Here is a 15,405-nt window from a genome sequence, read left to right on the forward strand (position 1 = left end):
ATATCGCATATTATATTTGAACTGTTCAAATATAATCGTACGTAATGCCAATGATCATCAATTACTATAATTATTAATGGCTGGTGACCAAACAATAATTGTCATACGTGTCCTCATGGCGACTTACAGAGCACGATGTAAAGGTAGGTATTGACAATGGCTTAGGTTTATTGCGAGAAGTTAGCCTATACTTACAAACTCTTTCTCTTATAGGCCACTGATAAAGGTATTATGAGGTAAATAATATCGTAATCTAAACTATTTGTAAGTAAAAGTTTTAGGCAACTATAATAGCATTATACATATTTTATATAATATATAATAAACTTATATACTATTTGAGGTAATGCATTATTTTTCGGACTCTAATGATAAGATAACTGTAAACGTTTGAATTTGTTTGCGCACATACAACATATCAATAGCATTACACAATTGTGTGTTTATATATACACCCGCACTTGTCTTGTCACACATGTAAAACTAAATGTCAAACCATATTAAAAATAGGGAAGTCATATTATAAAACACGTGTCAGAAATTGATACTTGGAAAACGTATGGCAGGGAAAAAAAATATTATACTGCGTGCGGCGTCTTGTTATGCAAGCGGTAAAAAAGGATTTACAAGCAAGGTATTTACATTATTTCGCATATCATCTGATAACCAAATTTAAAGAAAATGATAGGAGTTTCAAAGTCTATTGTTTACAATATAATGACAACACCTCACCGGATAGGTGATGGCGTCATTCGCAGATATGCATACTAACTGTACAATTAAAAAATATAATCGTAACTATATGGTAAAAGGAATGTTTTCAAAATTAAAAAAACGCTTTTAAAAATGCCTCAGTTTTCGGCACAAAAGTTAGCAACGAATATCACGCATTGCAAGTTGTAAAGAAAATTCTACGAGTACGACCGAAGAGAAAAATAAAATAAAATAAATACGTCATTTCATAGAGGTTATCTATGGTGACAACTTATATCCTGAGAGGAGTTTTATGTGTCAAAAAAGGTCGCAAATGTAGATATGTTTATTTTTAGGTCTGGATATGTTTTGTTCCTGATCAACGATTCAATGTGAGATTCAGGTCATCACTGACAGCAATATATCCCGTCATATTTAGTATTTAGAATGTAAAGCACCTTACCTTCTACTTAATCAAATTTCATCCCCATGAGTTGTCCTCTTAGCGTGACGTCACGGCTGTCGCCGACATCGCACTACCAAAACACGCCCCTCTCTGTGCGGGGGTGGTGGCAGGTATTGCGAGGGTTCCCACTTGGCTGAGTTGTCCCGTCCTCAGGCCGCGAGCCCCTGCAACAGCAGCATGGAATCCCCGAGGTCCTCCAGTATCGCCGGTTTTTTTAGCACCAGGCATTTATTTACCCAGGGACAGAAGTGTGACGAGAGGAGTCGGCTCGGGGTAGAGGGTACCACACCCACGCGAAAGCACAATAACACCGGCCGACGTACAGCGCCGGTTCGAAAACAAAACACAATCGGAAGTCGACGAAGGAGCCCGAGGTCAAACGAGAACTGCGCCAGGAGCAGCAGAGGCGGGGATTTTTCGCGACGTCGCCTCGAGGAGGGAAGTTTTGCTTTTATTCGCTACAATTTATTTTCTATCTATTTATTTTGCTCGGACCAGTTCACCACAGTCCACTCAACGGTGCGGTCAACATCATCACTTCACCATGTGGGTGAGCGCCGGTGACAAACACGACAGTCCTATTGCGCCGATGACAACACACACCCTCTCGTGTCCACAAGTCCGTCCGTCCGCTCCCGCGTGACGCAAGGAGGGGGGGGGGATGACGACGCTCTGTGCGTGAGCATAAAGATCGTGACAAAAGAGGGGGGAGGGGGTGGACAGCTTTGAAAACGCACCGCCGAGGGCAAGAGACCTGTACCCCAACCGGCGCAGCGGTTACAGCCGAACTGCTGTTGAGTGACGTCCTGCCGAAGAGCGCTCGCTGCTCGCCACGGCGATTCCAATTCCCCCTACCTCCCTCTCTCTCTCTCTCCCTTCCCACTCCCCCTCCCGCCCCTGCACATCACGACACCCCTTCCACTCCCCCTCCACCGCCACCCATCCGGGGCCCTCCGCACAGTGTCGACCGTGTGTCCTCCTCCTCCCCCCTACCAGAGCCAATTCCCTCCCCCTCTTTCCCACTACTACAACCCTCTTCGCCATACGCCCGCCCCTACCTCTCCTCCTCCCGCATCCGCCTACCCTCCTTCCCCCCACTACCCTCCTTCCTCGCTCCCTCATGCACTCTCCCCATCGCCCTCGCCTTCTCCTCCCCTCAAATGCTGCTACCTGTCCCTGTAATACACGAGCGCTGGGACAGGACGGAGGGCCTAGTCGCCCGTGGCCCTCGTGGCCCACCTTTCAGTATTTCGCAAATGGGTAGGAGTCACCGTTGGCCGATGCACTCCGAATCTTCCTCTACCCCGGAATTCCACCTTGTTTGGGAGACCCGTGTCCAAACGTTTGGCGGTAACCCGCTGTGAGGTATCCATTGAAACCTGTCAAAGAAGGAAAACATGTCAAATGGAACGGAAGCAATAGCATCGAGAAAAGTAGCAGCGAGTGATTGTAGGAATGGGATTCAAAGTGCACATTCAATTCAGATCATTTTCTCTCGCAGCCGGCGAGAATACCAGCGCATATTCATAACCTCCGTGCCTGGGGGTGGATATGCGCCCGCGGTCTAAGGGCTAGCGCCAAAATGAGTAAACTACAGGCTGTTCGGTCAAGTTTACCGGATATGATCTCCAGATGACCCTTCAGTTTTCAGAGTGAACACAAATATACAACCATCGCGAAAAGGCTTAATGAACGAGGACAGTTCAAAGAAATACAAATGGAAACCACGGGACAACTAAATGGAATGTGAACACATCTTCGCATAGATATATATGTAAAAAAAAGCAACCTGCCAGGTGGTGTAAGGGAGTGGTTGCATTTAACGATGGAAAGGGAAAGAATGGGAAAGATTTTAATATAAGAAATTGGGGCATTGCACTTGCCAACTTTCAATTTTTATTACTGATGCTAGTCTATCTCAAGGTAGGTTTCGAATGATCACGTAGACTAACCGCAGCTAAGTTTCTTCACCGAACACGACACAACATGACCCTAACTAAGCCCTCATTCAATTGAGCACACTTTCTGCCTCCCTTCTCTTTTCCTCCCCCAACCACGCCTGCCACTCTACCCTCCATTACGTTATTTATCATTCCATTGCCATTGAAAATTCCCTCCATCCTGCTATTTTTCACACCTATATCTTACTATGCGCTATGGTAATATATTAAAAGTTTTTGATTATTTCCCTGCAAGTTTAAATCTAAATTATTGCATATAAATTAGCACCGGAGCTCTTGTATTTAAATTTTTGTGTTATACTATTAACATCCTTTGGATACTCACTGGAGTGGTATAGGAAAGATGCATCGCAGTTATTCAAGAGCGTGGTCCGGAATCGTACACACCAAAGCGAAATAGCATCCAAGTAATCTTGTCCCAAGCCGGCGTAGTGGTTGCAAATGAGAACTATGCCTGTATGTAATCTTACGGCTACTAGCAGCAGAGTAAAAACGCTATTCATCTACATCTACATCTACATAATACCCCGCAAGCCGCCGCAAGGGCGTGTGGCGGGGGGTGTTAGGTCACCAACCGTAAAAAGGAAAAATACCACATGCAAAAAAAAAACAACACGGAAAATTACACCCACAGCAGCGCACACACTCATGCAAAAATCCCTTCATCCAATACTCATGCAAACACATAAACCGCAAAACAACTAAAAAACTGCACCCCATGATGCAGCACGAAAGACATCCTACAACACGGAAGCCAGGACACAACAAGCAAGAAATTGAAACACCACATGAAAATGCACCACGAAACACTATACCCCCAAAGAGTCTCTAAAAGGCAGGGAATGGGACCCAACGTTGCAGGTAGCAGGAATTTGCCCCCGCGGAGAGGGACGAGGGATTGAAAGGGAAACTTAAAAACAGATGAACAGAACATGAATGAAGTCATTCGGAAAGAATGGGTTATTATAGCAAAACACATAAGGTTAGTGGAAGAGCATGCATTTAAATACAACTAATTATTTTTTAGACGCTGAGGGTGGCAAGTGGAATTTTTGCTATCTGTAACCCTGCAGTTGCTATCCCGTATTGTCCGTGGGAAGAAGGAGTCCTTGAGTCGGCTAGTTCTGGCATCTATTTCCCGAATTTTATATGCATGATCCAAGCGACTAATGTATGTAGGAGTACGAATAATTTGCGAGACCTCGGTGCTGAAACATGCGGATCTAAATTTATTTAATAATTTCAATCTTGCATTGAATCGTCTCTCAGCCAATGATTCCCACCCCAAATCCATGAGCATTTCGGTGACGCTTTGCGTTTTATCGTAGGAATTTTTTACAAAACGGGCTACCCGGCGTTGAACCTTCTCAATTTCCCGAATGAGACCTTTTTCACTCGGATCCCACACGCTGCATGCGTATTCTAAATGAGGCCTTACAAGAGCGTGGTAACAACGTTCCTTGACCTTCGAGTCACTTTTGCCGACAATGCGTCTAATGAATCCCAATTTTTTATATGCTTGACCGCAGACTTTACGTATGTGAGTCCCCCAAGTTAAGTCTTTTGTGAATGTGACACCTAGGTATTTTACCGTATCAACTACTGCTAGGTCACCTCCAGCTAATTTGTAAGCAAATCCCGTTGATCTTTTAAAGAAATTTACCACTGAACATTTATTATAATTTAGAGTCAATCCCCAGTTAGAACACCATTTAGTAATGCAATCTAAATCCTGCTCTAGAATAAAACGATCCTCATCCCCAGATATCTCCCGATAGATCACCGTGTCATCCGCGAACATCCTAATTTTACTTTTCACTTCGCGGTTCAAATCGTTAACAAAAATCAAGAAAAGCAACGGCCCGATCACACTTCCCTGAGGTACCCCCGACGTGACTCGAACGCTGTCGGAACTAGCGCCATCAAGGACTACCCTCTGTTCCCGCTCTGAAAGAAAATCTTTAACCCAACTTATGGCGCCCTTGTTTATACCCGCGACCTTTAATTTATGAATGAGTTTACCATGTGGGACCTTATCAAATGCCTTTTGAAAATCTAAGAAGATGGCATCCACTTGCCTACCTCTCTCACCCGATAAAAGTAAATCATGTGTAAATAATCCTAATTGGGTCTCGCAGGAGCGGGTTTTCCTGAATCCGTGTTGATTGTCACTTAAAAAGTTAATATTGTCAAGGTGTCTCATTATTGAACTGACAATTATGTGCTCTAAGATTTTGCAACAGATAGAAGTGAGAGATATAGGTCTGTAATTACTGGGATCCTCCCTGTCACCACCTTTAAAAATAGGCGTTATTTGCGCGGTTTTCCAAATCTTAGGTACTTTGCACTCTGTGAGGGATTTGTTAAATATAAATTCAAGGTACGGGGCAATGTTTGGAGCTAAATGTTTTATCACCCTAGCTGGTATATTTTCGGGACCCGGGGATTTGTTGGGTTTAATCTCGCTAAGCAATTTTAGAATTCCTTGTTGGTCCACTGTTATTTTTTCCATGGGTGGAGTATGTATTGTTTCTTGGAGATATGCGGTGGCAACATCATTCGAGAAAACGCTTTGGAAGAATGAATTTAGGATGTTAGCTTTACCCTCACTGTCTGTATGAATTATATTGCTACAATCCCTTAAGCAAGCCACGGTTTGTTTACTCCCATTTACTTCCCTAACATATGACCAGAAAGCTTTGGGGTCAGTGTCCAAGTGCTCGCTAAGTACTTTGCGTTTAAAGTCCAGTAAAGCGCTACGTAATTGTGTTTTGGTTTCAATTTTAGAGGATCTATATGTGTCCCATAATTGTTTATTCTCAGGGGATGATGTGTTCACGCCTGCCCTCTTTACCCTAGAGTGTAGCATTCTCTGCTTTCGAAGGGCTTTTCTAACGCTATTAGGCCAAACCTATACTTCATCTCGGATAAAAACCCTTGGACACTTCCTATTTGCACTAAAATGCGGGGTCGTAAAATAATAAAAAACTGAAAAATCGCGATTTTCCAATGCGGACTTATGGCTACCCTGCCAAAAGTGGTTCCCACAACCAAGTCAGGAAGCCGTAATAACACCCACCCTCCTTTCCTTCCGGTGAGGAGGTAACGAGCAGACCACTAAGGGAATGGTTGGCTCACTTATGTTTGGAAGCAAGATTTTGAAAAATGACTTTGTGATGACTCAATTATTTTATTGTTTAATATTTTTCCATTTTCCACTTCCTTCTCTCCAGCTTCATCTTGTCTGTCCCCGATTACCTCCACCATGGCAAAGGGTTTTTAATACAAAGAATTGATATTTCGAGCAAAAGGAATATGCAAAAATGGTAAAACGGGAAATTCCTGAACAGGATACAATAAATAACATCTAGTTTCATCATACTGCCCATATAATCTGATGAACATTAAAAATCATTTTGGCCTTTCATAAAAAAACAGAGTTAATTTTAAATCCATGCCAAACTTAAATACCGCAGATGTGTTGATGAACTATGCCTATACGTAATCTTATGGTTACCAGCAGCAGAGTAAAAACACCATTAGGTCAAACCTATACTTTATCTCAGAAAAAAACCCTAGAACACTCTTCCTAAGATCTGTTCGGGATTTCATCCAGGAAATCCAAGCAGATATGTATAACAGACGAAAACATTGATGAAGTGAAGAAAATAGTATTGGCCAATCGTCGAATCACCGTTAGAGAAGTTTCTGAGTACCTAAAAATATCGATTGGCTCGTGCCACTCGATTTTTACCAATGATTTGGGTATGACACGGGCCACCGCGAAATTTATACCAAAAACAGCAACGCATTAAGATTGCTAATGAGGTGTGGGACTCTGTCCGCGACGACCCAAATTTGCTCCAGAGGGTCATAAACGGTGAAGACTCATGGGCTTAGGGTTATGATCAAGAAACTAAAGATCAATCATCCCAATGAAAGCTGCAGCACGAGGCAAGACCGAAAAAAGCACGCAAAGTTTGGTCGAATGTGAAAGTTTTGCTTGCAGTTTTCTTCAATTGCAGGGGCGTGGTGCATCAGGAGCTCTTGCCACAGGGTAGAACGGCAAGTAAGGAATATAACCTGGAAGTTATGCGCAATTTACGCGAAGCAATCCGCCACAAACGCCTGGGTTTGCGGAAGAACAAAAATTGGCTTTTGCACCATGACAACGCTCCTGCTCACGCATCGTTACTTGTGTGTGAACTTTTGGCCAAAAGCAACACACTAATGATGCCGCAGCCACCTTATTCAGATCTGGCCCCCAGTGACTTTTTCTTGTTCTCGAAACTGTAGAGACCCACGAAAGGACGACGCTACGCTACGATTGACGAGATAAAGTCTGCAGGAGCTGAACAAGATAAAAAAAATGATTTTTTGAAGTGCTTTGAGGGGTGGAAAAAACGTTGGTACAAGTGCATGATACGTAATGGGGATTACTTTGAAGGGGAAAAAATAGATATTTTCATGGATAAATAAATAATTTTCGAATAAACACAAAAGTCGCGATATTTTTTTAACAGACTTCGTATTTAAGAATAAACCAAAACCAACTGTTGGCAAGTGTTTTCCACTTAAAATCTCTCATCAAAGTATCCCAAATAATGTCTTCTGTATGCGCGGGTTTATATTTTGTTATGTATGTTCATATTTTTAATTATCTATTATTCTTTGGTGTTCAAAACCATACTATTCATGCACTACCATATAACAAGAAATCAAAGAGAAATTCCAGGAAAATTTATGAAAAATTCATAATCTCTATGGTCCTAAAATTATAAATATAATTATTGATGTATTATAATAACCTAATTAGTCCTCATTTTTAGGACAAATAATTTTCTTCGCCAGGCATGTCACGCAGAAATATAATGCTTGTTAAGTATTTTATGAGCATATCTTCTGTTGTAATGTAAAACATAATCATTATTATTCCAAAAATGGGGCCAGTGGAGGAATAACTGTTCGTCAACAAAAGAAAAATACGCACGATTGAGGACTTTAGCATCAAGGATTTTCTTTAATTTAGATCCTAATCACTTCTCACGTACGTTTACCGTGAAACTTATCATTTAAATTAATTGGAATCGTCATTTGTCTCAAAATCTCCTTTCCTTGCGGTATTTTCACATGAAGATAAGAAATCCGGGATTCCCATTAACCGCATTGACGCCATAACGAAGTGTATAACCGCTCTCATCTTAACTTCTGTAAAATCTGCGAAGGGCTTAACTGATAACCATGGCTCAAAAAACACACACGTCTTTTCCAAAGCGAAGAATGTCTTCGCGCTGTGTTTCTAACTCGCATGTCATTTTGCATGTGAATAGGAAGCAAATTTAATTTTTGTGAAGGCTCTCCGTGGAATGGTGTTGATAAATGCATTTTTCTTCGGAATTTCATCCAGGAAATACAAACATAAATGTATTCAAATATAAAGTTTAACCAACTGCTTGCAAGTGTTTCTCACTCATCAAAGTATCCCAGGATGTGTCTTCTGTCATTAGTTTTTCTATTTATTTTTATGTTTTTTAGTAAAAAGGATATTTACTGCCCATATTTGACGGTGGTAAAAATATAACCCCCTCGAGATAACAATATTATTACAGGGGATAATCGGCAGTATATTACCCATTTCATTCATAAACATTTTTATAATTATTTAATTATACTTTTGAGTAGCTTTTAAGTCCACAAGACAGACAGGTAAGTTCAAATTCTCAGCGATTCATGATTTATTTGACAAATGTTTCTGCCACATTTCCCAAGCTTAGCTTAAAGCATGAAATAAGATGACCATAGTCAGCTGAAAAAAATTGGGAGAACTGGGAATTAAAGACATGTTTCTTTCCGCATTTTATACTTCTAACTCACCTAAAAAGGAGTAGCAGCCAGATAGTAGACTTGGGTCACACCATACACATTAAAAGACTTGAGTAAATTTTTTTTGTTTCCCCAGAACAGAAAATGAGTTACTTAAAAATGTTTTCTGCATCAAACGATCCGAAAACAGTTGCGAGAGAATTACTTATTTTTGTATTTTTTAGTACCCAACAAGCCCCAGCTAGGTTTTGTGCAGGTAACTGTACACACTAGACTAATTTTCAACCAAATATTTTTACCCCTACCGCAGTCGAACAATGTTATTCTGATTCCTAATCGTTCGTGGAAAAAATGACCTCTTAAATCTCTCTCTTCTACACTTAATCTCTCTAATTTTATTTACATGATCTCTCCTGCCGTAGTACGATGGGGATAAAAATACATTTACAACATCATTGTTATAGAAACATACTTCCAACAAATGCAATAGATTTAATATGTAAAATCACCGTCGCTCCGTGGGGGCTAATAATACATTTTCTACATCATCGCTGAGGAGGCATCCTCCAAATTAATACAAAAAAGTAATCTGTAATTTAACCTTTTCACCTTGATTGTAGACCAGCCTACCTCCTATAATATTTTGGATACGCTACTAAGTTTATAATAACAACGTTATACAAATCTAGATCCTATACGCTGCACTCATTCCAATTCGGCAATAAATCCAACTTCATGAGGATCCCATATACTAGCAGCATATTCAAAATAAGCCCTAACCAGCGAAAGATTACAATTCTCTCTGGCCTTTTCATTAAGTTTGCCCATCTTATAATGAAGCTTATTATGGTTATCTAGTAAATTTAAATGTATAAAAAGTATCGGGAAAATATTCGAAAAATAGGTTTATTTGAGATATTTCTAGAATGCCTCAAAATTCTTCAAAGTATATCCCTTGAGTGTCAAAACACTTTTGCCAGCGGCTTTTCTACGACTCGAAGGCGGATTCCGGAATGTGATTAAGGGTACACATTCCAGCTTTTTTGACGGCAATTTGGGTTCCATGGTGGTATCCTTTGAGGGAGGATTTCAATCTTGGAAATAGAAAATATGTAGTCTGCTGGTGCCAAGTTGTGGCGATCCAAAAAGTCGGGATCCTCTTTAAAGCATTGCAAAAGGTCTTCACAAGCAGACACTCGGCTCTGCTTTTGGTCACCCGTCAAAACCTTCGGGACGAGTTTAGCGCAGATCTTTTGCATTGCTATATTTTCAGTAATGATGGTGTGCACTGTCATCTTATCAATGCTAATACGATCTGCAATCATGTGCAAACTTAATCAACGGTCTGAATTCAGCACTTCATGCTCACGCTAGGAAAAAAATTGTTACCAATACTTTTTATACAACCCTTGTATGTTTCACCCAGGAGAGGTCGTGAGCGAGAGAGCTCTAACGTCTAAGTATTTCTTTGAGTTTGCACATTCCATTTCGGGGTTCCCGATGCAGTAGGCATTCGGGAGGGAATTGCTACTTTTCTAAAAATCTATCACTACGCACTTTGTTAAGTTTAATTCTAATTGCCAAGTGTCGCAACAGCGACATGCAACATAGCATTTAGGTCATCTGATAAAGCTGCTATGCCCTCAGGATTATGGATATCTCTGTAAACCACTGCATCGTCGACAAATAAACGTATCTTACTAGTGAAAACAGAGTCAATATCGTTAATGTAAAATAGGAATAAAAGAGGTCCAATGAAACCTCCCTGGGGAGCACCGGAAGTGACTTCTACTGAATTTGAGATAACTCCGTCGATGACTAATCTTTGCATCTGACCATTCAAAAGGTCTTTAATCCCACTCAGAATATTTTTATTTATGCCATTTGCTTCTAGCTTAGTGAGTAGTTTACTATGGGGTACTTTGTCTAGAGCTTTCTTAAAATCTAGAAAAACCGCGTTCACTTAAATATTTGTACCTCCCGAAATAAGGATTACATGAAAAAAAGCGCATGCTGGACCAAAAGCACAAGTTGAACAAAATGTGCAAGTTGATCATGTGACCAGGTTGGAGTAACTCGGAATGTAATCCAGTGTACATCAAATATGTTAAATACGAACAATACGGCAATGCTTAAAATTAAGGGACCTGTCCCTTAAAGAACGTTTGCTCAAAGCGCGTTGATTCATATTTGAATAATGATTAATAACACCTCAGAAACTTCTCCTGTTTTGACCGATTAGAATAAATAAACCAATCATTTCAAGGTGTTTCTCTTAACTCCACCCACTGTTCCATTAAGTTAGCCTAACCTGTTAATTAAAATTAAAGACTCATTTAGGGCTCCACAGATTTGAAGAATTGTCACCCTAAGAGTGTACGGCATGAGATACATTTTTTTCTGTTCTAATTTCACCATTTGCATCCTTATTATTCTAATTATTTATTATTTTTTATCTATGAAGTTAAATTCTTGAATAGATTCTTGTATAAATTGGAAGAATCTCTTTTGCAGTAATGTTGTAAGTTACATATTATCTCCATCGTACTATGATAGGAGAGAACCTGTCAATAAAATTGGAGAAATTAAGCGTAGAACAGATATTTTTAGATGTCATTTTTCCCACGAACGATAAGGGATCAGAATAAAATCGTCCGACCGCGGTAGGTAGGGGTCATTTTCGGGTCAATATTAGTCTTGTGTATTGACCCCCTGCCACACACCCTAGCGGTGGTTTGCGGGAAACTAAAACTATCAAATGATTTGGTCTTCTACCAGAAAAGGTAGGTTTTGCATGGAATCAGCCTATACCTTTGCACCCAATATATTTACTTGCTTCTCCCAGCCAAAAAACACAACCTGAAATCGCACACTACATTAAGTCCCTCTTTATCTCCGTATGCCTTTTTCCTCCCTTCATTCCGTCCAACATCCCTATCCTATTCCTCTCCTGTCATCGTCTACCTAACATTCTCCCCTCTATCACATTCTTCAGCATCCCACTGCCGATCAATACTACCTTGATCAAAAAGTTCCCGGAATAACCACCGTGTGGCGCTCCCATCGTTCCGATTTGAGTTCTGTTTTTTTTGTTAAATTGGTACATCTGTTGTTGATATTCCCTTTAAATCTTAGTGTCATAACTTGACATTTGCAAAAGTTACGTAGCCAAGAGTACATCTATCTCTGTGTGTGTTGGCGATTTTTTACAATTTCAGAAATGGATTTAAATTTGCAACAACGAACTTGTATTAAATTTTGCGTAAAAAAACGGATTTAGTGGCGCACGGACGTTGGAAATGTTGGAAAAGTGTTTCGGCAACGATTCTCTAAAAAAAACGGTCGTTTACCAGTGGCACGAGCGGTTCAGAAGTGGTCGTGAGTCAATCGAAGATGATGAACGCAGTGGCAGACCATCGACATCGAAAGTCGGTGAAAAAATTGATAAAGTAAAAGAAATGTTGGTCAATAACCGCAAATTAACCATCAGAGAAGAAAGCGGAGGACTTGAACATTGCCTATGGATCCGCCCAAGACATTGTGGTTAATGATTTGGGTTTCCGTCGTGTAGCAGCAAAGTTGGTGCCAAAAGACCTCAATTTCATGCAAAAAAGAGACCGTGTTGACGTCGCAAAAGACATGATTTGCGAGGCTGAATCCGATCCCACATTCATCAAAAGGATCATTACTGGAGACGAGACGTGGGTTTATGAGTACGACACGCAATCCAGACATCAGGCAAGTGAATGGCGTTCACCAAATGAGCCGAGACCAAAAAAACCACGTCGTTTTCAGTCAAAAAAGAAGGCAATGCTGACGGTTTTCATGGATTACAACGGTGTAGTGCATCGTGAATTTTTGCCAGAAGGCCAGACAGTAAACAAAGAGTATTATTTGGGCGTTATGAGACGTTTGCGTGAAGCAATTCGCCGAAAGAGACCAGAAATGTGGGCAGAAAACTCGTGGATTTTGCACCATGATAACGCACCGTCGCACAGTGCTATCATTATTCGTAATTTTTTGACGAAAAATGCAACAAATACCATCCAACAGCCACCGAATTCACCTGATTTGGCTCCCTGTGACTTCTTTCTGTTCAATCGAGTTAAAAAACCATTACGGGGAACGCGTTTTAGCAGCCGAGAGGAAGTAATGGAAAAATCGCAGGAAGCACTGATGGACATACCGAAAACCGAATATAAAAAATGTTTCGAGGATTGGATCAAGCGCTGGCATAAGTGTGTTGCAGTCGATGGGGATTACTTTGAAGGGGACAATATAGATTTAGATGAATAAACTTGTATTTTTAATTTTCTGAATAAATTCCGGGAAATTTTTGATCAAGGTAGTATGCTGTACATCCATTTTTCCTGTCTCCTTATGATTTCTCCCAACAATTACCTTTACGCCGTCACTATACTTCTTCATTTGTTTTCCATTCTGCCCATTTCACCTTTTCCATTCTTCTCCATACGCACATTTCAAAAGCCTCCAGTCTGTGCCAATTATCCTGCATCAGCGACTATGTTTCAGCGCCGCACAAAACCACCCCCAATATCAACATTTGACGAGATTCTTAACATCCCTCCTCAACGTCCCCGTCATCAATTCTTTTCTCCTGTGAAAGCTTCTTTGCCTAATGCGATTATTCGTCTTTGATAATTTGGTCCAAAACGCGTCTGAGATAGGTAAACTGTTTCACATGCTCTGATTTTTACCCTCCGATTTCAACTTTTATCTTAGCCTTTCTCTTTCTAAAAAACTGCATGACCTTTGCGTGAAATCCTCTCGGGTCTTCCACCGGGTTAGTATCAAATTGCAGACGAATTTTCGAAAACCAGCTAGAAAGCATTCAGAAGCCCTAAGGACGATGACCTGGTCGGTTTTCTAAACGTCGGCAGCTATGGAGACACTAACGCGGTTGAAGACCCGAGATAATTTCACTCAACAAATGCCCTGGAAAAGGACAAGATCTTTCGCATAACCTTTGTCAAAGTTACACATAATATCACCCCATACTTATCGCACTGACCTTCCAATGCACCCAGTAATGCTTGCAACCCCTTGGCTGACTGACAAACCAAAGCTTGATCACGGCAAACCAAACCGATTTAATAAATTCCCCACCTATTTTCAATCCAACCTCTGGCTCTTCCCATGCCTCTTTAAATGCTTCCACCACAGGTACATGGAAAAGCACAGGTAATAATGGACATCCCTGTCTGACGTCTCTTTCTTTAACACCGGACTCCTCATCCGCCACTCGCACCAGAGCAGTCTTTGGCATATACATATTTCGGATAAGTCACCTATCAGGTAAATCAACACATATTTTCTACAATATATTCATAAACTCGCCCAGTTCACTCCATTGAGTTTTAAAAATTTTCTTACATTTTCTTCAACTAAAATATCACGTTCTATTAGAGTTGGGTCTTCAGATTCTCCTCATGTATATCCACCTGAAATACGGTGTATTGCAATCTACTTCTAAAGGAATTCTGGAATAGCCGTGGGAAGACAAGAACGGGTTCGCACGACGTGTAGGTATCGTTTCGCGTCATTCAAGCGATTGACCCTTTTTTTACACTAACCGATAAACAGCCTTCCTGTTGCGGCTCAATATCCTGCTTCTTATTTTATCGGCAACGTCCTCTTAACAAGAAAGAGAGGCACATTTCTCGGACCATTTTTTACGGCGATGTATTTCGTATTCAGAAGAAACAGGTTCAATAGAATGAGTATCGGTATCTAAACAGGAATATATTAGCTTCCACTATTCAACATATATCTGATATATATATTTTACAATACATTTTGGAAATAAACCGATTGGCCGGATGAGTTTCCTACACACATGTTCTCTCGGGCAAGAACCTAATCTGCGTTTAGGTTCTCACCCAAGGGCATTGGCGGAACGAAGGTTGCAATCGATTCTCATGTACTCCTGGCTTTATAATATTTTTCAACAGTCAGACCTAATGCTGGGAAACAGAGGAAATTCTGATTAAATTGCATTTATCCAGGAACACAAAAGAGCTCACGGATAAACCTTAAAACAAATACACATACTGAGGAGAAACTAGGGGAGGAAAGTTGAAATGACGTTTGTAAACTTGTAAAATACTCAGGTTGATACAGTTTTACTGTATCGTACATAAAATGCTACTTTTACACACAATTTTCATGTGCCAACAAATGCGATTTAACTACAACACATTCCCGATTAAATATCAGTCATTAGTTAAATGGCCTTACACTATTCCAGATAAAAATTTTGAGGAATTAATTGCTTATAGTTACATAGGGTTTTAATTTAACTAAACAAATAACTTTTTTATCATGACAGTTCAGAGTTAGGTGAGTACTATCGAATTTTCTTTATGTAGAATTCCAAAGAGTTTCCGTTCTCTCAAATCAAAAGATTCACCTCCAAAAAGGGGAAATCCCAAGAGAGGCATT

The 15,405-nt window shown here is 40.4% G+C and overlaps 1 protein-coding gene across 1 annotated transcript in view; it reads right to left on the reverse strand.

Annotated features, from left to right (window-relative positions):
- Positions 1 to 2,370: 2,370 nt before the first annotated feature.
- The window catches only part of LOC139693645 (uncharacterized), a 36,273-nt gene continuing 23,238 nt past the window's right edge, over positions 2,371 to 15,405 (reverse strand). Inside the window, exon 2 of the mRNA XM_071591880.1 lies at positions 2,371 to 2,538. Within this exon, the coding sequence (XP_071447981.1) occupies positions 2,371 to 2,538 (168 nt within the window). The remainder of the gene's footprint in view (positions 2,539 to 15,405) is intronic.

This window comes from Hetaerina americana, unplaced genomic scaffold, assembly GCF_022747635.1.
Source record: "Hetaerina americana unplaced genomic scaffold, ioHetAmer1.1.p SCAF_5, whole genome shotgun sequence".
NCBI classification, from domain to species: domain Eukaryota; kingdom Metazoa; phylum Arthropoda; class Insecta; order Odonata; family Calopterygidae; genus Hetaerina; species Hetaerina americana.